This window comes from Fringilla coelebs (genome assembly GCF_963513975.1).
Source record: "Fringilla coelebs genome assembly, chromosome: 38".
Taxonomy (NCBI): Eukaryota; Metazoa; Chordata; class Aves; order Passeriformes; family Fringillidae; genus Fringilla; species Fringilla coelebs.
The window spans coordinates 789,363-812,402 of record NC_140064.1 but is presented as its reverse complement, the minus strand read 5'-3'; the positions used below and the strand labels follow the sequence as shown (position 1 = coordinate 812,402).

Below are 23,040 nucleotides of genomic sequence, written 5' to 3'. Positions count from 1 at the left end.
GCTGGGGGGGGGCGGGGTTAAGGAGGGGGCGTGGCCTCCTCATCCTCCCCGCCCCCCATGCCGGCTCCTGCCAAGGATCCTTCTGGAACATTCCTCGCTCCCCTTGAGCCGCCCTTGGAGCCGCCGGGGGGGGGTCGGGAATTGGGGGGGGGGGGGGGTCTGGGGTATCGGGGGGGGATCCCCAAATCCGGGGGGACCCAAAAAGGCCCCGATTGAGCCCAAAAAAGGCCCCGGATCGCGGGGGGGGGAGGGGCGGGGGGGGCGGCACCATCTGGACGGGATTGGGGGGGGAGGGGAGGGGGGGGAGGGGATCAGGGGGGATTTGGGTCAGGAGGGGGAGGGGAGGGGCTGGCCCGGGGTAATTAGGGAGTTAATTAGTGAATTAATGAGTGAGTGAAGGCGGTAATTCCTTAATTAACGGGGTAATTAATTAATGGGGTAATTAATTAATGGGGGAGGGGGGGATTTTGGGGTGGTTTGTTCCAAAATAAGGGAATTTCGGGGGCGGGGGGTAATTAAGGGTTAATTAATGAGGAGGAGATAATTTGAGGGGTTAATTAGGAGGGGGTTAATTAATGGGGAGGAATTAATTGGGGGGGTTTATTGAGAGGGGGTTAATTAATGGGGAGGAATTAGTTGGGGGGGGTTAATTAAGAGGGGGTTAATGAGGGGTTAATTGGGGGGCTCTGGGGGGGGTGTTAATTAACGAGGTGTTAATTGAGAGTTGTTAATTGAGGGGGGGCTATTAGGGATGATTAATTAGCATTACTGTTATTAATCCTTTAATTAGAAGCGTTTCTCTTGCGGGGGTGTTAATGGGGGGTTAATTGGGGCCTCAGTGATCATTAATTAGTGATTAGAGGGGGGCATATTAGTTATTAATTGGTGCTGTAATCAGGGGCAGTCATTAATTGGAAGCCATTAATTAGAAGTATTTCTATTAGGGGCTAATAAATGGGGGGTGATTAAGGGCCTCCATTAAGGGCTTTTAATTGGGCCGTTAATCAAGGGGTTAATTAAGAGTTAATAATTATGGTCAGGTAATTAGATTGGTCTCTATTAGGGACTATTAATTAAGCACATTGTTAATTGAGGAGTCTCTTGGGGTATTAATTGGGGGTTTGCATGGGGATTATTAATTAATTGGAGGATTATTAATTGGAGATCTCTATTAGCTGCTGTTAATTAGGGGCTGGTAAGTGAAGCGCTCATTAGGGACTGTTAATTAGGGGGAGTGCTAATTGTGGGGTGTTATTAATTGGGGGGGGTCTTAATGGGGGTGTTAATTAGGAGCCATTAATTGGGGGGTGTTAATTAATGGGTTCATTAGGGAAGGGGATTTGGGGTGTTAATTAGGGGGCTGTTAATTGGGGGGGGTCTTAATCTGAGGGGTTAATTGGGGGTGTGTTAATTTGGGGGTGTTAATTTGGGGGTGTTAATTAGGGGTTGTTAATTGGGGTGTTAATTATGGAGGTGTTAATTAAGGGGTTTTAATGGGGGGGTGTTAATTGGGGGTTAATTTGGGGCGGGGTTTAATTGGTTAATTGGGGAGGGAAATCGGGGAGGTTTCATTGGTCCCGCCCCTCTCTGATGACGTCATCGCCTTGGCCCCGCCCCCTGGCCTGAATGGGGGCGCCCCTGCCAAGGGGGGGAGGGGACCCCGTGGCCTGGCAGCGCTAACGAGCTCATTAAGGCTCATTAAGGGCCCAACCCCCCTCCCGTGGCCTAATTAACGAACAAACCCAAAAAAATCAACAAACGAACCCAAAAATCACCAAAATATCAACAAATGAACCCAAAAATCAATAAATGAACCCAAAAATCAATAAATGAACCCAAAAATCACCAAAATATCAACAAATAAACCCAAAAAATCAACAAATGAACCCAAAAATCAATAAATGAACCCAAAAATCACCAAAATATCAACAAACGAACCCAAAAATTCAGCAAATGAACCCAAAAAATCAACAAACGAACCCAAAAATCACCAAATTATCAACGAATAAACCCAAAAAATCAATAAAAGAACCCAAAAATCACCAAAATATCAACGAATAAACCCAAAAATCAATAAATTAACCCAAAAATCAACAAACGAACCCAAAAATCACCAAAATATCAACAAATAAACCCAAAAATCAATAAATTAACCCCAAAATCAATAAATGAACCCAAAAATCAACAAATGAACCCAAAAATTCAATAAATTAACCCAAAAAAATCAATAAACGAACCCAAAAATCACCAAAATATCAAGGAATAAACCCAAAAATCAATAAATGAACCCCAAAATCAACAAACGAACCCTAAATCACCAAAATATCAACAAATGAACCCAAAAAATCAATAAATGAACCCCAAAATCAATAAATGAACCCCAAAATCAATAAATGAACCCAAAAAATCAACAAATGAACCCAAAAATCACCAAAATATCAACGAATAAACCCCAAAATCAATAAATGAACCCAAAAAATCAACAAACGAACCCAAAAATCACCAAAATATCAACGAATGAACCCAAAAATCACCAAAATATCAACAAACGAACCCAAAAATTCAGCAAATGAACCCAAAAAATCAACAAACAAACCCCAAAATCACCAAAATATCAACAAATAAACCCAAAAATCAATAAATTAACCCCAAAATCAATAAATGAACCCAAAAATCAACAAATGAACCCAAAAATTCAATAAATTAACCCAAAAAAATCAATAAACGAACCCAAAAATCACCAAAATAGCAACAAATGAACCCAAAAAATCAATAAATGAACCCCAAAAATCAATAAATGAACCCCAAAATCACCAAAACATCAACAAATGAACCCAAAAAATCAATAAATGAACCCAAAAATTCAACAAGTAAATCCAATAATCGAGAAAGGAACCCAAAAAAATCAATAAATAAACCCAAAAATCGAGAAATGAACCCCAAAAATTAAAAAAAAAAACAAAAAAAAGGAAATAAACCCAAAAAAATCATAAAATCAACCCCAAAAATCAACAAAAAGTTGCAAAAAGATCACCAAAAAACGCCAAAAATCCGCAAAACCCAACAAATCAACAAATTAACCCCGAAATCAACTAAATATCGACAAATAAACCAAAAACTCGACAAATGAACCCAAAAAATCAATAAATAAACACGAAAAATCGACCAAAACCACCAAAAAATCATCAAATAAACCCAAAATTGAACAAATAAACCCAAAATTGAACAAATAAACCCAAAATTGAACAAATAAACCCCAAAAAATCATCAATTCTTGGTCCTCACTCCTCACCCATGGCAGCCATCTTGTCAGGCGGCCATCTTGAGAGCGGCCATCTTGACAGGCAGCCATCTTGAGAGCGGCCATCTTGATAGCAGCCATCTTGAGAGTGGCCATCTTGACAGGCAGCCATCTTGAGAGTGGCCATCTTGAGAGCGGCCATCTTGAGAGTGGCCATCTTGAGAGGCGGCCATCTTGAGAGCGGCCATCTTGAGAGCGGCCATCTTGAGAGTGGCCATCTTGAGAGCGGCCATCTTGGGAGTGGCCATCTTGAGAGCGGCCATCTTGAGAGTGGCCATCTTGAGAGTGGCCATCTTGGGAGTGGCCATCTTGACAGGCAGCCATCTTGAGAGTGGCCATCTTGAGAGCGGCCATCTTGAGAGTGGCCATCTTGAGAGTGGCCATCTTGAGAGCGGCCATCTTGAGAGTGGCCATCTTGACAGCCAGCCATCTTGAGAGTGGCCATCTTGAGAGCAGCCATCTTGAGAGTGGCCATCTTGAGAGGGCCATCTTGAGAGGCGGCCATCTTGAGAGCGGCCATCTTGAGAGTGGCCATCTTGACAGCCAGCCATCTTGAGAGCGGCCATCTTGAGAGTGGCCATCTTGACAGCCAGCCATCTTGAGAGCGGCCATCTTGACAGCCAGCCATCTTGAGAGCGGCCATCTTGAGAGTGGCCATCTTGAGAGCGGCCATCTTGAGAGGCAGCCATCTTGAGAGCGGCCATCTTGACAGCCAGCCATCTTGAGAGCGGCCATCTTGAGAGCAGCCATCTTGACAGCCAGCCATCTTGAGAGCGGCCATCTTGAGAGTGGCCATCTTGAGAGCGGCCATTTGAGAGCGGCCATCTTGAGAGCGGCCATCTTGAGAGTGGCCATCTTGACAGTGGCCATCTTGAGAGGCAGCCATCTTGAGAGTGGCCATCTTGAGAGTGGCCATCTTGATAGGCGGCCATCTTGAGAGTGGCCATCTTGATAGGCAGTCATCTTGAGAGTGGCCATCCTGACTGCGGCCATCTTGAGAGTGGCCATCTTGAGAGTGGCCATCTTGAGAGGCGGCCATCTTGAGAGTGGCCATCTTGAGAGGCAGCCATCTTGAGAGCGGCCATCTTGAGAGCGGCCATCTTGAGAGGCAGCCATCTTGAGAGTGGCCATCTTGAGAGCGGCCATCTTGAGAGTGGCCATCTTGAGAGCGGCCATCTTGAGAGGCAGCCATCTTGACAGGCAGCCATCTTGACAGTGGCCATCATGGCTGGTGGTTATCTTGATAGGCAGCCATCTTGAGAGGCGGCTATCTTGAGAGGCAGCCATGTTGACAGTGGCCATCTTGGTAGGCAGCCATCTTGAGAGGCAGCCATGTTGACAGTGGCCATCTTGGTAGGCAGCCATCTTTACCAGCAGCCATCTTGACAGGTGGCCTCTTGGCAGGTGGTTATCTAGATAGGCAGCCATCTTGAGAGGCAGCCACCTTGACAAGCGGCCATCTTGACAGGCGGCCATCTTGACTGGCAGCCATCTTGACCGGCGGCCATCTTGACCGGCGGCCATCTTGCCCTCCCCCAACATCACTAATCCCCCCCAAACACCCACAAACCCCCCAAAACTCCCCCAAAACCCCCCCAATCCCCAAACCCCAAACACAAACCACGACCAATTTCGGGCCACGAGGGAGTCGGGAGGGGTCGAGCCAGGGCCCTACTGCACCGTTTAATAGATTTATCATATAAAAAATATCTATGTACATTTATTATCCTCGGATTAGGAGCATCCCGACGGGGGCGGGGCGGGCGATTAGACCCGAGCTGGGGGGGGCGGCGGCGGCGGGGGAGGAGCCGGGGGGCTACGGGGGGCGGGGGGCGGGGTCAGTCGCGGTTGATGCGCAGGCGGAAGGCCACGCGCCCGGCGAACTTGTCGCGCTCGTCGTCGGTGCGCAGGCCGGCGGCGTTGAGGCGGCATTCCACGTGGTGATCCACGTTGGCCGTGGCGTTGGAGAACTGCACGGCCACCACCGGCTGCGTGTAGTTCACCTGGGGAGGGGGACGACAGGGGTTCGGGGGGATCCCCAAAATCCACATTCAGGGGGATGGGGGTACAGGGGATTCCCAAAATCCTGATTTATGGGGGCGGGGGTACAGGGGGATCCCCAAAATCCTGATTTATGGGGGCAGGGGTACAGGGGATTCCCAAAATCCCAATTCCCAAGGATTTGGATGTCCAGAAATTCCCAAAAATCTCATTTTCAGATGATCCTCAAGATTCCCAATTCCCAGGAGCAGGTGTCCAGGGGATCCCCAAAATCCACATTCACAGGGGCGGGGGTACAGGGGATCCCCTAAATCCCCGTTCCCAAGGATTTGGATGTCCAGAAAATCCCAAAAATCTCATTTTCAGATGATCCCCAAAATCCTCCGAAAACCCCTTAGGGGGACCCCAAAACCTCCAAGAAAAACTCAAAAACCTCCCCCAAATCCCCCCAAAACCCCTTTGGGAGATCCAAAACTTCCAGGAAATCCCCCCAAAACCTCCCCAAAATCCCCCCAAAACCTCTTGGGGTCATCCCAAACCTCCAGGAAATCCCCCTAAAACCCCTTTGGGGCACCCCAAAACTCCCCAAATTCACCCCAAAACCCCTTTGGGGAACCCCAAACCTCCCCAAAATCCCCCATAATCCCCCCCAAACCCCTCTGGGGTACCCCAGCCCCACCCCAGCCCCCTCCCCGGGGGATTTCGGGGTCTCCCCCACCCCCCCAGAGGGGTCCCAGGTTTTGGGGTTTTTTGGGGCGGTTTTGGGGTTTTTGGGGTGCTCACGTGGACGCGTTTCCCGTAGTAGGGGAAGTACATGAGGTCGATGGTGCCGTTGGGGGGGAAGAGCTGCATGGGGCCCAGCAGGGCCGCGTCCTCCTCGCGCTGGGGGGGGACACCGGGGGTCCCCAAATGTCCCCTCGGGTGGGGATGGGGGGGGACACACCCCCCCGACCCCCCAGACCCCCCAAAAAAATCCCCAACTCCGTATCCCCCCCAAAACCCCCTAAAAGAGCAACAGGACCCCCCCAAAAAATGATCCTAAAAATCTTCCTGACCACAACCCCCCCCCAAAAAAAAGACCACCCGGGACCCCCAAAAAAGGACCCAAAATACCTCCAGGAGCCCCCCAAATATTCCACGGACCCCCCTCCCCAAAATATTCCAGGGACCCCCAAAATATTCCCAAGATTCGCCCTCAAATTACCCCCAGGACCCCCCCCCCAAATACCCCCAGGACCTCCCCCCCCCCCGAAAATATTCCAGGGACCCCCAAAATTCTTCCAGGACCCCCCCTCAAAATATTCCCAGGAACCCCAAAATACTCCCAGGACCCCCCGAAAAATATTCCCAGGACCCCCTAAAATATTCCCAAGACCCCCCCCCCCACCTTAATTTCCCCCCGAAACCCTCCTAGGACCCCCAAAAATGACCCCCAAAATAGCCCCAGCACCCCCCCCCAAAAAAAAACCAAGAGCCCCCAATAAATTCGCCCCTAAAACCCCCCTGGGACCCCCAAAATATTCCCGGGACCCCCCCAAATACCCCCAGGAGCCCCCCCCAAAATCCCCCCCAAGAACCCCCCCCAAATTCCCCCCAAACCCCCCCAAAAGTGACCCCAAAGACCCCCAGGACTCCCCCAAATAGCCCCAAGGACCCCCCCCTTTTATCGCCCCCAAATTCCCCCCCAGTTTGTCCCAGTTTGTCCCAGTGCCCCCCAGTTTGTCCCCCCAATGTCCCCCAGTTTGTCCCAGTTTGTCCCAGTGCCCTCCAGTTTGTCCCCCCAAAGTGTCCCCCCAATGTCCCCAGTGTCCCCCAGTTTGTCCCAGTCCATCCCAATTCCCCCCAGTCGGTCCCAGTTTGCCCCAGTTTGTCCCAGTGCCCCCCAGTTTGTCCCCCCAAAGTGTCCCCCCAGTGTCCCCAATGTCCCCCAGTTTCATCCCAGTCCATTCCCAGTCCCTCCCAGTCCCTCCCAGTCCCCCCCAGTCTATCCCAGTCCATCCCAGTCCATCCCAGTCCATTCCCAGTCCATTCCCAGTCCATTCCCAGTCTATCCCAGTCCCATCCCAGTCCATCCCAGTCTGTCCCAGTCCGTCCCAGACCCTCCCAGTCTATCCCAGTCCCATCCCAGTCCATTCCCAGTTCCTCCCAGTCCCTCCCAGTCCATCCCAGTCCATTCCCAGTCCATTCCCAGTCCATCCCAGTCCATCCCAGTCCCATCCCAGTCCATTCCCAGTTCCTCCCAGTCCATCCCAGTCCATCCCAGTTCCCTCCCAGTCCATCCCAGTCCATCCCAGTCCATCCCAGTTCCCTCCCAGTCCATCCCAGTTCCCTTACGGTGGTGGCCGACTGTCCCTGGGCCCCGCGGGCAGCGAGAGAGAGACAGTGAGAGGGACATGGGGACATTGGGGACATTGGGGACATTGGGGACATTGGGGACATTGGGGACACTGGGGGGACATTGGGGACACTGAGAGGGACATGGGGACATTGGGGGGACATTGGGGACAGTGAGAGGGACATGGGGACATTGGGGACAATGGGGACAATGGGGACATTGGGAGGACACTGGGGACATTGGGGACAGTGAGAGGGACATGGGGACACTGGGGACACTGGGGACATTGGGGGGACATTGGGGACAATGAGAGGGACACTGGGGGGACATTTGGGACATTGGGGGGACACTGGGGACAGTGAGAGGGACATTGGGGACATTGGGGACAGTGAGGGGACACTGAGGGGACATTGGGGACACTGGGGACATTGGGGACATTGGGGACATTGAGGACATTGAGGACATTGAGGACATTGGGGACACTGGGGGGACATGGGGACATTGGGGACACTGGGGACACTGGGGACATTGGGGACATTGGGGGGACATGGGGACACTGGGGACATTGGGGACATTGGGGACAGTGAGAGGGACAAGGGGACATTGGGGACACAGAAGCTCTGGGGACACCCAACAGGATTTTGGGGTGAATTAAGCAGATTTGGGGATTCCCAGAAAGATTTTGGGGTGAATTAAATAAATTTTGGGATTCCCAGAGGAATTCTGGGGGGTGAAAGTCCCCAATTTTTGGGAGTTCTGAAGAGATTTTGGGATGAAAGCAGCAGATTTGGGGAGTCCCAGAGGGATTTTGGGGTGAAACTCTGCTATATTGAGATTCCTAGAAAGACTTTGGAGTGAAAAAAGCAGATTTTGGGATTCCTAGAGAGTTTTTGGGGTGAATTAAGCAGATTTTGGGGATTCCTAGAGGAATTCTGGGGTGAAACTCTGGGATTTTGGGGTTCCTAGAGGGATTTTGGGGTGGATCTTCCCAGTTTTGGGAATTCTAAAGGGATTTTGGGGTGAATTAAGCGGATTTTGGGATTCCTAGAGGGATTTGGGGTGAAAAAAGCAGATTTTGGGACCTCCCTCCCCTTACCAGGTCACCCTTGGTCCGGGGCCGCTGGGCAGAGACAAGAGACAGTGAGGGGACAATGGGGACATTTGGGACAATGGGGGACATTGGGGACATTTGGGGACATTGGGGACAATGGGGACATTTGGGGACATTGGGGGACATTGGGGGACACTGAGGGGACACTGAGGGGACATTGAGGGGACATTGGGGGACATTGGGGGACATTGGGAACATTGAGGGGACATTGGGGGGACATTGGGGACATTTTTGGGGAGACACCAAGGGGACACCCTGAGGTGACACTGGGGACACCGAGAGGACACTGAGGGGGACACTGGGGACACTGGGGACACTGGGGGTGCCATGAGGGGGACACTGGGGGACACCTGAGGTGACACCTGGGGACACCGAGGGGGGTGGGGACACCGGGAGGGGACAGTGACGTCACCTTGGCGGCGCAGACGATGTTGATGCTCTTGTTCTTGCCCGGGAAGAAGTTGATGACCTGCAGGACCAGTACAGACCAGTATGAACCAGTATAAACCAGTATGGGCCATGATGGACCAGTACAAACCAGTATGGACCAGTATAAACCAGTATGAACCAGTATAAACCAGTATGAACCAGTATGGACCACCATGGGCCATGATGGACCAGTATAGACCAGTATGGACCAGTATGAACCAGTATGGACCAGTATGGACCAGTACGGACCAGTATGAACCAGTATGGACCAGTATGAACCAGTATGAACCACCATGGGCCATGATGGACCAGTACAGACCAGTATGAACCAGTACGAACCAGTACAGACCAGTATGAACCAGTATGGACAAGTACAGACCATCCTAGCTCTCCCAGTCCCTCCCACTCCATCCCAGTGCCCCCAGTCCCTCCCAGTGCTCCCAGTATCCCCCAGTCCCTCCCAGCACTCCCAGTCCCAGCGCTCCCAGTCCCTCCCAGTGCTCCCAGTATCCCCCAGTCCCTCCCAGCACTCCCAGTCCCTCCCAGTGCTCCCAGTCCCTCCCACTCCATCCGAGGCCCTCCCAGCACTCCCAGTCCCAGCACTCCCAGTCCCTCCCAGTCCATCCCAGCTCTCCCAGTCCCAGCGCTCCCAGTCCCTCCCAGCACTCCCAGTCCCAGCGCTCCCAGTCCCTCCCAGTGCTCCCAGTATCCCCCAGTCCCTCCCAGTCCCTCCCAGTCCATCCCAGTCCCTCCCAGTCCATCCCAGTCCCTCCCAGCACTCCCAGTCCCAGCGCTCCCAGTCCATCCCAGTCCCTCCCAGCACTCCCAGTCCCAGCGCTCCCAGTCCCTCCCAGTGCTCCAGTATCCCCCAGTCCCTCCCAGTCCATCCCAGTGCTCCCAGTCCCTCCCAGCACTCCCACTCCCAGCTCTCCCAGTCCCTCCCAGTCCCTCCCAGTCCCTCCCAGCTCTCCCAGTCCCTCCCAGTCCCTCCCAGTGCCCCCAGCGCCTCACCCGGTTGACCTTGACCAGCACGCAGGGCCGCCCGCTGCCGTAGCCGTAGTCGCCGTGGGGGCCGAGGCCGGCGCAGGGCCCGAGCTGGGAGCGCTCGAAGCGGCAGGCGCGCTTGGGGTAGTTGGGCACCGCGTCGTCCGGCTGCTCGTTGTAGCGCCCGGCCGCGCACGCCGCGTTGCGCGCCGCCTGCACCGTGTCGTTGTACGCTGGGGAGGGACATCCCAGTATGGGTAGGGTCATCCCAGTATGGGTTAGAGTCATCCCAGTATGGGTTAGGGTCATCCCAGTACAGGTTAGGGTCATCCCAGTATGGGTTAGGGTCATCCCAGTATGGGTTAGGGTCATCCCAGTATGGATATGTCATGCTCCAGTATGGGTAAGGTCATGCCAGTATGGGTGGGGTCATCCCAGTATGGGTAAGGTCATCCCAGTATGGGTAGGGTCATCCCAGTATGGGGTAGGGTCATCCCAGTATGGGTAAGGTCATGCCAGTATGGGTTAGGGTCATCCCAGTATGGACTGGGAGCGGCCCTGAGCATGACTGGTGCCATCCCAGGATGGGCTAGGGTCATCCCAGTATGGATATGTCATGTTCCAATATGGGTAAGGTCATTCCAGTATGGATATGTCATGTTCCAGTATGGGTAAGGTCATCCCAGTATGGGTAAGGTCATCCCAGTATGGATATGTCATGTTCCAGTATGGGTAAGGTCATCCCAGTATGGGTAAGGTCATCCCAGTATGGATATGTCATGTTCCAGTATGGGTAAGGCCATCCCAGTATCGGTTAGGGTCATCCCAGTGTGGATATGTCATGCTCCAGTATGGGTAGGGTCATCCCAGTATGGGTGTGTTGTGTTCCAGTATGGGTTAGAGTCATTCCAGTATGGGTAAGGTCATCCCAGTATGAGTTAGAGTCATCCCAGTATGGGTTAGGGTCATTCCAGTATGGGTTAGAGTCATCCCAGTATGGGTTTGTTGTGTTCCAGTACGCTTAGGGTTATCCCAGTATGCGTTAGAGTCATCCCAGTATGGGTTACAGTCATCCCAGTATGGGTAGGGTCATCCCAGTATGGGTAGGGTCATCCCAGTATGGGTAGGGTCATCCCAGTATGGGTAATGTCATCCCAGTATGGACTGGGAGTGGCCCCAAGAGCCACTGGAGCCGTCCCAGTACGGACTGGGAGCGCTCGAAGCGGCAGGCGCGCTTGGGGTAGTTGGGCACCGCGTCGTCCGGCTGCTCGTTGTAGCGCCCGGCCGTGCACGCGGCATTGCGGGCGGCCTGCACCGTGTCGTTGTACGCTGGGAAGGGACATCCCAGTACGGTTAGGGTCATCCCAGTTTGGGTTAGGGTCATCCCAGTGTGGATATGTCATGCTGCAGTATAGGTAAGGTCATCCCAGTATGGGTTAGAGTCATCCCAGTATGGGTAGGGTCATCCCAGTATGAGTTACAGTCATCCCAGTATGAGTAGGGTCATCCCAGTATGGGTAATGTCATCCCAGCACGGACTGGGAGTGGCCCCAAGAGCCACTGGAGCCGTCCCAGTACGGACTGGGAGCGCTCGAAGCGGCAGGCGCGCTTGGGGTAGTTGGGCACCGCGTCGTCCGGCTGCTCGTTGTAGCGCCCGGCCGTGCACGCGGCATTGCGGGCGGCCTGCACCGTGTCGTTGTACGCTGGGAAGGGACATCCCAGTATGGGTTAGGGTCATCCCAGTACGGGTGAGGGTCATCCCAGTATGGATATGTCATGTTCCAGTATGGGTAAGGTCATGCTAGTATGGGTGGGGTCATCCCAGTATGGGTAGGGTCATCCCAGTGTGGATATGTCATATTCTAGTATGGGTAAGGTCTTCCCGGTATGGATATGTCATGCTCCAGTATGGGTATGGGTCATCCCAGTATGGTTAGGGTCATCCCAGTATGGGCTAGAGTCATCCCAGTATGGGTAAGGTCATGCCAGTATGGGTTAGGGTCATCCCAGTATGGACTGGGAGCGGCCCTGAGCATGACTGGTGCCATCCCAGGATGGGCTAGGGTCATCCCAGTATGGATATGTCATGTTCCAATATGGGTAAGGTCATTCCAGTATGGATATGTCATGTTCCAGTATGGGTAAGGTTATCCCAGTATGGGTAAGGTCATTCCAGTATGGGTATGTCATGTTCCAGTATGGGTAAGGTTATCCCAGTATGGGTAAGGTCATCCCAGTATGGATATGTCATGTTCCAGTATGGGTAAGGCCATCCCAGTATCGGTTAGGGTCATCCCAGTGTGGATGTGTCATGCTCCAGTATGGGTAAGGTCATCTGAGTATGGGTAGGGTCACTCCAGTATGGATAGGGTCATCCCAGTATGGGTAAGGCCATCCCAGTATGGGTTAGAGCCATTCCAGTATGGGTAGCGTCATTCCAGTATGGACTGGGAGCGGCCCTGAGACCACCTGGTGCCATTCCAGTATGGGTCAGAGTCGTCCCAGTATGGGTCAGAGTCATCCCAGTACGGACTGGGAGCAGCCCTGAGGGCGATTTGTGCCCGCCCAGTATGGGTAGGCTCATCCCAGTATGTGTAGGGTCATCCCAGTATGGAACTGGGAGCAGCCCCGAGAGCAACTGGTGCCATCCCAGTATGGGTAGGGTCATCCCAGTATGGGACTGGTCCTTCCCAGTCCCTCCCAGTTTGATCCCAGCCCCTCCCAGTCCCCCCCAGTCCCTCCCAGTTTGATCCCAGTCCCTCCCAGTTTGATCTCAGTCCCTCCCAGTCCCTCCCAGTCCCTCCCAGTGCCCCCAGTGCACTCACGCTCCAGGAACTGGTGCAGGGCTCTCACGTACTGGTGCCAGGTCTGGCTCTGGCTCACGTTGAAGGTGACATCGAGACCCTCGGTGCAGGGACGGATCATCAGCCCTGGGGACAGCGGGGGGACGTTGGGGACATTGGGGACATTGGGGGGATTGGGGACATCAGGGGGATTGGGAGGATTGGGGACATTGGGGGGACGTTGGGGACATCTGAGGATTGGGGACATCGGGGGGACGTTGGGGACACTGGGGACATTGGGGGATTGGGGACAATGGGGGGATTGGGGGCAATGGGGACTTTGGGGGTTGGGGACATTGGGGGGACATTGGGGGGATTTGGGACATTGGGGGGACATTGAGGACATTGGGGGGACATTGAGGACAATGGGGACATTGGGGCCATCAGGAGGAGGTGCCACAGGGAGGTCACACGGGGTGAGGAGGCGAGGGTGACACAAAGGGGTCACAGGAGGACGTGGGGGGGAGGGGCAGGGAAGACACACGGGGGGTCCCAAATCCCCCCCAAAGCCTTCCCCAAATCCAGGACCCCAAATCCAGGACCCCAAATCCAAGACCCCAAATCCAGGACCCCCCACCCAGACCCCAATCCAGGAACCCAAATCCAGGACCCCAAATCCCCCCCAAACCCCAATCCAGGACCCCCCCAGTACCCCAAATCCAGGACCCCCCCCAGGCCCCCCCAGACCCCAAATCCAGGACCCCCACCCAGGGACCTCCCCAGGACTCCAAATTCAGGACCCCAAATCCCCCCCAAACCCCAATCCAGGATCCGCCCAGGACCCCAAATCCAGGACACCAAATCCAGGACCCCAAATCCATAACCCCCCCCCAGGACCCCAAATCCAGGACCCCAAATCCCCCCCAGACCCCAATCCAGGGCCCCAAATTCCCCCCAAACCCAAATCCAGGACCCCCACCCAGGGACCTCCCCAGGACTCCAAATCCAGGACCCCAAATCTCCCCCAGACCCCAATCCAGGATCCCCCCAGGACCCCAAATCCAGGACCCCCAATCCAGGACCCCAAATCAATGACCCCCCCCCCCCCCCCCCAGGACCGCCCCCCAGGACCCCAAATCCAGGACCCCAAATCCCCCCCAGACCCCAATCCAGGGCCCCAAATCCCCCCCAGACCCCAATCCAGGACACCCCCAGGACCCCAAATCCATGACCCCCCCCCAGGCCCCCCCAGGACCCCTCCCCAGACGCCCCCAGGACCCCAAATCCCCCCCCAGACCCCAATCCAGGACCCCAAATCCAGGACCCCAAATCTCCCCCAGACCCTAATCCAGGACCCCAAATCCCCACCCAGACCCTAATCCAGGACCCCCTCAGGACCCCAAATCCAGGCGCCCCCCAGACCCCCCCCCCAGACCCCAATCCAGGACTCCCCCAGGACCCCAAATCCAGAACCCCAAATCTCCCCCAGGACCCCAAATCCAGGACCCCAAATCCCCCCCAGACCCCAGTCCAGGACCCCCCCCCCAGGACCCCAAATCCAGGACCCCCACCCAGGGACCCCCCCAGACCCCAATGCAGGACCCCCCCAGGACCCCAAATCCAGGACCCTCCCCCAGGACCCCAAATCCAGGACCCCAAATCCAGGTCCCCAAATCCAGGACCCCAAATCTCCCCCAGACCCCAATCCAGGACCCCCCCAGGACCCCAAATCCAGGATCCCCCCCCCAGACCCCTCCCCAGACGCCCCCAGACCCCTCCCCAGACGCCCCCCAGTCTCACCGGGGGTCAGCAGCCGGTCCTGGTACTTGGGCACGTGGGGGTCGACGCTCTGCAGCATCACCCACATGGTGAGGGCGAAGAGCCCGGCCAGGAACCCGTAAAACACCAGGTAGAACAGCAGGATCAGCCCTGGGGGGCGAATTTGGGGGGTCGGGGACCCCAAAATTGAACCCCCCGGGAGGGAAAACCCCCCTGGGGGCAGAAACCCCCAAAATCCCACCCGAAATGGGGGAAAAAAACCCCAAAAATCCCACCCGAAATGAGGGGAAACCCCCAAATTACACCATTAAAGGGTGAAAACCCCCAAATTTGGGGATAAATGCCAAAATTAATCAGGTTGGAGCAGCAGGATCAGCCCTGGGGGGTGAATTTGGGGGGTCGGGGACCCCAAAATTGAACCCCCCGTGAGGGAAAACCCCCCAGGGAGCAGAAATCCCAAAAAATCCCCCCAAAAATGGGTGAAAATCCCCAAATTTGGTGTAAATTCCAATGTAGAACACCAGGTAGAACAGCAGGATCAGCCCTGGGGGCGAATTTGGGGGGTCGGGGACCCCAAAATTGAACCCCCCGTGAGGGAAAACCCCCAGGGGGCAGAAATCCCAAAAATTCCACCCGAAATGGGGGAAAAAAAACCCAAAAATCCCACGCGAAATAGGGAGAAAACCCCCAAAATTACACCATTAAAGGTTGAAAAATCCCCAAATTTGGGGATAAATCCCAAAATTAATCAGGTTGGAGCAGCAGGATCAGCCCTGAGGGGCGAATTTGGGGGGTCGGGGACCCCAAAAATGAACCCCCCGGGAGGGAAAACCCCCCAGGGGTTGAAATCCCAAAAAATCCCCCCAAAAATGGGTGAAAATCCCCAAATTTGGTGTAAATTCTGAAGTAAAACACCAGGTAGAGCAGCAGGATCAGCCCTGGGGGGCGAATTTGGGGGGTCGGGAACCCCAAAATTGAACCCCCCGGGAGGGAAAACGCCCCAGGGGTTGAAATCCCAAAAAATCCCAATAAAAATGGGGGGAAATCCCCAAATTTGGGGATAAATCCCAATAAATTCACTTTGGAAGATCAGGATCAGCTCTGAGAGGGCGAATTTGGGGTTTGGAACCCCAAAAATGCCCCAAACCCCTCCAAAAATACCCCAACGGCATCAAAATCCCCCAAAAGCTGCCCCAGAACCCCAAAATGCCCCAAAAATTCCCTTAACCCTTCAAATGTTGCCCCAAATCCTTCAAAAAAACCCCAAATTTACCCCGTTGGCACCAAATACACGCCAAAAATGCCCTGAACACCCCAAAACGCCCCAATCCCATAAAAAATCCCAAAAACAGCCCCAAAAAACCCAAATTCTCGTTAATTTACCCCATTAGCAGCAAATAACCCCCAAATCTGCCCCAAATGCCCCCAAAACTGCCCTGGACACCCCAAATTCTCATGAATTTACCCCATGGACAATAAATAACCCCAAAACTGCCCCAGATAGCCCAAAACTGCCTCGATCCCATTAAAAACCCCCAAATCCGCCCCAAACCCCTCAAATTATTGTGAATTTACCCCATAAACGTCAGACTGCCCCAAAATTGCCCCAAATGTCCCCTCAAAAATGGCTCTGGACACCCCAAATTTTCATGAATTCAACCCATAGACATTAAATACCCCAAATTCAGCCCCAATCCCATTAAGAAACCCCAAAATCCGCCCCAGACGCCCCAAATTTTCATTAATTTACCCCATAAACATAAAAAAACCCCAAAATTGCCCCAAATGCCCCCCAAAAATGGCTCTGAACACCCCAAATTTTCATTAATTCACCCCATAGACATTAAATACCCCCAAAACTGCCCCAAATATCCCCCAAAACTGCCCCAATCCCATTTAAAAACCCCCAAACTGCCCCGGACACCCCAAAATTTCATTAATTTACCCCATGAACATCAAAAAAACCCCAGAATTGCCCCAAACGCCCCCCCAAAATGGCTCTGAACACCCCAAATTTTTATGAATTCACCCCATAGACATTAAATACCCCCAAAACTGCCCCAAATACCCCCCAAAACTGCCCCAATCCCATAAAAAAACCCCAAAAATCCACCCCGGACACCCCAAATTTTCATGAATTCACCCCAGAAACGCCAAATTCCCCCCCCCGCAAAAAAAATCGCCCCGAACGCCCCAAAATCGCCCCAATCCCATTAAAAAAAACCCAAAATCCGCCCCGAGCCCCCCAAATCTCCACTCGGAGCCCCCCCAAAATCCCCCTAAAGTCCCCCCAAACCAACCCGAGCCCCCCCAGACTCGCGGACCCCCCCAAAACTCCCCCGAGCCCCCCCCGATCCCCCCCCAGACGTTTAAATCCCCCCGGAGCCATCTGGCCCTGCGGGGGGGGGAGGGGTCTGGGGGGGGATTTGGGGGTTCCCCACCCCCCCACCCCAATTTTGGGGGCTCCCCCGCCATGGGGGGGGGTCCATCTGGTCCAGCCCCCCCCTGTTTGGGGGGGGTCCCCGCCGTTCCCATCCCCCACCCCCGACCGTGACCTACTTTTGTCGCCACAGCGCGACAGATGGGGGGGGGGGGGGGCCACAGAGCCACCCCCGCCCCCCCCCGCCCCCCCCAATTTGTCCTTTTGAACCCCAAAATTCTCCTCCTGGAGGGGGGGAGGAAGGGGATTTTTGGGGGGGTCACCCCCTAAGAAATGAGGGGGGGTCTTTCAGCAGCCCCCCCCCCAAATTTCACCCATTTTTTGGGGGTCCTGTGTTAATTCCGCCCCCCCACCCCAAAAAAGCGGCGTTAAAGGGGGGGGGGGTCCCCAATTCTCAGCCAGTTTTGGGGTCCCCCCGATGGGGTTTGGGGTTGGGGGGGGTCTGGGCACATCCCGAGGGGGGATCTGAGCAGCCCCCCCCCCTCATTTAACGCACAAATTGGGGGGGCTGGGGGTCTTTAGGGGGGTCAATGCGCCCCCCTCCCACCTCCCCTTGATTTGAGGGGGGTCTTTCCCATTTTTAGGATGGGGGGGTCCAAGGACACCCCAAAATCCCCCCCCACCCCCACATTAACAGCGACCTGTTGAGGGGAGGAGGGGGGGGACCCCCAAAACCCCCTCACCCCTCACCCCACCATCACGGGGACCCCCAAAAAAATAATTGGGGGGGGGAAATGATGGGGTGACACCCCCCCCAAAAAATCAAAACCCCAAAAAAGCCCAAACTCACCCCAACTGGAGCCGGTCCTGCCCAGGAACTGCCGGGTGCGGGGGTCCCAGAGGAACGCTCGCCACTCGGCCACCACCTGCCCGCAGCTCCGCTTCTCCTTGTCCCGCGCCATGCTCGGGGACCCCCCCGCTGTCCCCCCCCCCCCGCCCGGTGTCGCCGCCGCTGTCCCCGGTCCCCCCCCCCTCCCGCCCGGTGTCGCCGCCGCTCCCGCCGGGACTCGAACCCGCGACTCCCCGCGGCCGCCGCCGGCGCCGCCCTTTATGGGCTCGGAGGCCACGCCCCGCCCCGCCGAGGCCACGCCCACGGGGAGTTCTGATCACGCCCCGCCCCACCGAGGCCACGCCCGACGGGATTCTTAGGCCACGCCCCCCGCTTAAAGCCGCTTTGGTGCCGCCTCTTCTGCGCGGGGTGGTTTATAAAGGGATGTGGCCACGCCCCTTATGCAAATGAGGAGGGTTACAGATCGATTTGGGAGTGTTAAAGCTTCATTTGCCACGCCCCTTATGCAAATGAGGAGGGTTAATTATCAATTTGGGAGTGTTAAATCTTCGTTTGCCACGCCCCTTATGCAAATGAGGAGGGTTTAAAGCTCGATTTGGGAGTGTTAAAGCTTTGTTTGCCACGCCCCTTATGCAAATAAGGAGGGTTAATGATGAATTGGGGAGTGTTAAAGCTTTGTTTGCCACGCCCCTTATGCAAATGAGGAGGGTTAATGATCAATTTGGGAGTGTTAAAGCTTCATTTGGCACGCCCCTTATGCAAATGAGGAGGGTTAAAGCTCAACTTGAAACGCCCCTTATGCTAATGAGCAGCATTGAAGCTCTGTTTGCCATGCCCCTTATGCTAATGAGGAGGGTTAAAGCTTAATTGAGGCGTTATAACTCTGTTTGCCACGCCCCTTTCACTAATCAAATGTTAAAACTTAATTTGCCACGCCCCTTATGCAAATGAGGAATGTTAAAACTCAATTTGGGAGTGTTAGAGCTTCCTTTGAAACTCCCCTTATGCTAATGAGGAAGGTTAAAGCTCAATTTGCCATGCCCTTTATGCTAATGAGGAGTGGTGAGCATCCCCATGTCACGCCTTGATGGTAATGAGGAGTATTAAAGCTGGCAAGCCCACCCCTTATGCTAATAGCATTCATAAACCCCCAGAATGCCCCTCCCCTTATGCTAATAAAGACAGGTTTTAATTAAGTTTGCCCCTGCCCTTATTCTAATAAGGCTTTATAGTCCCCATATGCCCCGCCTTTTATGCTAATAACATTTTAGAATACCATTTGCCCCACCCTTTATGCTAACAGCTCATTATAATATCCTGATACCCCACCCCTTATGCTAATATATCATCTTAAAGCTTCATGGCCCCTCACCTTATGCTAATAGCAACTGCCAATTAATCACTTTTTAGTCATGCCTCTTATGCTAATGGCACTTTATAACCCCCAAACCCTGCCTCTTATGCTAATTACCCACTCTGCATGCCTGTGCCCAGCCCCTTATGCTAATAGCCACACACATTTTCCACAAGCCACGCCCCTTATGCTAATCCAATGTTTAAATACCCTCTAGACCGCCCCAGGCCCCACCTCCAACACTGAGTCCCGCCCCTTTATCCTTATAGGGGAGTTTAATGCTCTATGCTAATGAGGGGGCGTGGCCTCCTCGAGGTTCCCACCGGGCCCATTGAGAGATTCGGGGCCGGGGCCGGGGGTCGGGGGGGCTCTTAAAGGGCCCGCGCGGAAACGGGGGGGGGGGTGGGGAGGATACTGGGGGGAACTGGGAGCACTGGGAGAGGATACTGGGGGCACTGGGAGCACTGGGGGGAATTGGGAGGGGATACTGGGAGCACTGGGAATGGGAACTGGGAAAGATCCTGGGAGCACTGAGGGGAACTGGGAGCACTGGGAGAGGATACTGGGAAAGGATACTGGGAAAGGATACTGGGGGAACTGGGAGGGGATAGTGGGAGCACTGGGGGGGACGTAACTGGGAGTACTGGGAGCACTGGGAGAAGATACTGGGGGGACTGGGAGCACTGGGGGGAACTGGGAGGGGATACTGGGAGCACTGGGAATGGGAACTGGGGGGAACTGGGGGGGACTGGGAGCACTGGGAATGGGAACTGGGAATGGGAACTGGGAGCACTGGGAGAAGATACTGGGGGGAACTGGGAGCACTGGGGGGACTGGGAGGAGATATTGGGGGGAACTGGGAGCACTGGGAATGGGAACTGGGAGAAGATACTGGGGGGAACTGGGGGGTTACTGGGAGCACTGGGAGAGGATACTGGAGGTTACTGGGAGCACTGGGATGTTACTGGGAGCACTGGGAGCCCTCGGACCACCCAGGCTGCTCCGTAATTAAAGAGAGGGCGGGGCTAATTGGGGGCGGGGCTTGCTAGGGGTCACTCGAGGTCACGTCTGGCCCCCCTCCCCCACCCCGGGGGAGACCCCAACGCTCCCAGTTCGCTCCCAGTTCAACCAGTCCCAAACTGGGAAACTGCGACCCTGGGAGACCCCTCCTCAAACTGGGGGGGCTCGGAAATCCCGGGGGGGGTCCCGGAATTTTAGGGGGGCACCCAAGAATTTGGGGTGGGGTCGGGAATTTGGGGTGGGGTCGAGAATTTGGGGAGGGGGTCAGAAATTTGGGGAGGGGGCTGAGGAGTCCGGAGGGAGCTCAGATTTTGGGGGGGGGGTCCCCAAAAACCCAGTAGGGACCCCCAAAATTCCGGGGGGGGGATCCCAGGTATCGATGGGGGAGCTCAGATTTTGGGGTGGGGGCTCAGTTTGGGGGGGCTCCAGGAGGACGCGGTGACCCGGGGGGGCTCCCAAAGCGTTCCGGGGGGGGGCCCCAAGGATCCGGGGGGGCCCCGAAAGCGCCGGGGGGGCCCCAAAAAGGGGCGGGGGGGCCCCGAAAGGGCCGCGCGTGCCCGGGCGGGCGCTCGCGGCTCCCCGGTAACGGCGCGTCCCGGCCCGGCCGCCGCCAAAACCCCCCCGGGCCCCCCCCGGAACGGCACCGGAACCGCGAGGGGGGCCCCATTACCGGGGGGGAGCGGGAATTCCGGGGGGGAGCCCGAATTTACCGGGGGGGTCCCGAATTTACCGGGGGCGTCCCGAATATCCCGGGGTTCCCCGAGCGATGAATGGGATCGCGAATTTCCGGGGGGGGGCTGAATTTCTGGGGGGGTCCCGAATTTACCGGGGGGTTCTCAAATTCCTGGGGGGGTCCCCAATTTCTGGGGGGGTCCCGAATTTACCGGGGGGGTCCTGAATTTACCGGGGGGGATCCTGAATATCCCGGGGGTTCCCCGAGCGATGAATGGGATCGCGAATTCCCGGGGGGGGCCTGAATTTCTGGGGGGGTCTCAAATTCCTGGGGGGGCTCTCGAATTTCTGGGGGGTCCTGAATTTCTCGGGGGGTTCTCAAATTTCTGGGGGGGGTCCCGAATTTACTGGGGGGGTCCCGAATTTACCGGCAGGGTGCCGAATATCCAGGGGTTCCCGAGCTATGAATGGGATCGCGAATTCCGGGGGCGGGGGTCTTGAATTTCTGGGGGGGGGTCTCGAATTCCTGGGGGGGCTCTCGAATTCCTGGGGGGGTCCTGAATGTCCCGGGGGGTTCTCAAATTCCGGGGGGGGGTCCCCAATTTCTGGGGGGGTCCAGAATTTACCGGGGGGGTTCCAAATTTCTGGGGGGGTCCCGAATATCCCGGAGTTTCCCCGATCTATGAATGGGATCGCGAATTTTCGGGGGGGGTCTTGAATTTCTGGGGGTTCCCAATTTATTGGGGGGGGGTCCCGAATTCCGGAGTCCCCCAGGATGAATTGGGGGGGTGGTCCCCCGGGATCTCAGGATCCCCGGTGTTTAATTGGGGGGGGGGGTCCGGGACATTTGGACCCCCGGGAATTAAAGGGGGGGGGGTCCTGGGAAACCCCTGGGGGTTAATTTGGGGGGGTCCCTGGGGGTTAATTTGGGGGGATCCTGGGGGGTTAAAGGGGGGTCGCTGCTGCCTGAGCCCCCCGGTGTTAATTGGGGTGGGTGAGGGGGGGGGTCCCACGATCATTTGGGGGGGGTCCCTGGGGGTTCATCTGGGGGGGGTCCCGGGGGTTATTGGCGGGGTCGCGGCTGCCGGAGCCCCCCGGCGTTAATCGGGGAGGGGGTCCCGCGATCATTTGGGGGGGGGGGTCCCAGCTCTCCAAGCTCCCCGGGATCAATGAGGGGGGGCCCGGGGTGGTTGGGGGGGGGTGAGGGGGCTTGGGGGGGGGTCGGGGGTGGCCGCCCCCGGGGGATTTTGTTAATCCCCGGGCGGGGCTAATCCGGCCCCGGGGCACCGGGACCCGCCGCGGGCCGGGGCAGCTGCGCAGGTGAGAGCGGGGGTCCCGGGGGGGGGGGCGGGGGTCGTGGGGGGGTCCCCAGGGGGTGGTCGCAGGGGTGGGGGGGGCGGGGTCCCGGGTACCCGGGTGATTTGGGGTCAGGGGTCTCTGGGGGGATTTCCTGGGGGTGGGGGGGCTCTAAGGGATGAAGGGGGGGGTCGTTGGGGAGGGGTCGTGGGGTCAGGGTGGGGGGGTCCGGGATGTCCCCTGGGGGTCCCGGATGTTTGAGGGTCCTGGGGGAAATGCGGGGGGGGGGTCGGGGGTCGCAGGGAGGGGGGGTCCGGAGATCTGGGGGGCCCTGGGGTCAAAGGTCGGGGTCCCCTGGGAGGGAAGGGGTCACAGGGGGGTGGGGGTCTTCATGGGGGGAGGGGTCTTCATGGGGAGGGGGGTCCTGGACACCTGAGACCCCCAGGGTCAGTGGGGAGGGGGTTCCGGAGGGGGGGGGTCCCCAAGGGGGGGTCCTGCGTGGGGGGGGTGGGGGTCTCAGGGTGGGGGGACCCCGGGGTCAGAGGTCAGGGGTCTCCCTGGGGTCTGGGTAATGGGGGGGGGGGTCCTGGGGTGATCGCGGGGGGGTCTCCGAGAGTGGGAGATCCTGGGGGGGGGGTCCCCAGGGGTGGGGGCCCTGGAGAGGGAGGGGTCTGTGGATTTGGGGAGGGGGTCCCTAAAGAGGAGGGTCCCGCAGGGTCAGGGGTCACCTGGACACCTGAAGGGG

General features: G+C 56.2%; 1 protein-coding gene across 1 annotated transcript; it reads right to left on the bottom strand.

Annotated features, from left to right (window-relative positions):
• Positions 1-5,139: 5,139 nt before the first annotated feature.
• ATP1B2 (ATPase Na+/K+ transporting subunit beta 2) lies at positions 5,140-18,065 on the bottom strand (the record flags this gene model as incomplete). The annotated part of the gene is made up of 9 exons (XM_084224468.1): positions 5,140-5,304; positions 6,086-6,184; positions 7,637-7,654; positions 8,734-8,757; positions 9,161-9,217; positions 10,189-10,394; positions 12,987-13,091; positions 14,745-14,873; positions 17,954-18,065. The coding sequence occupies 9 exons, from the start codon at positions 18,063-18,065 to the stop codon at positions 5,140-5,142; spliced, it is 915 nt and encodes a 304-aa protein (XP_084080594.1).
• Positions 18,066-23,040: the final 4,975 nt, after the last annotated feature.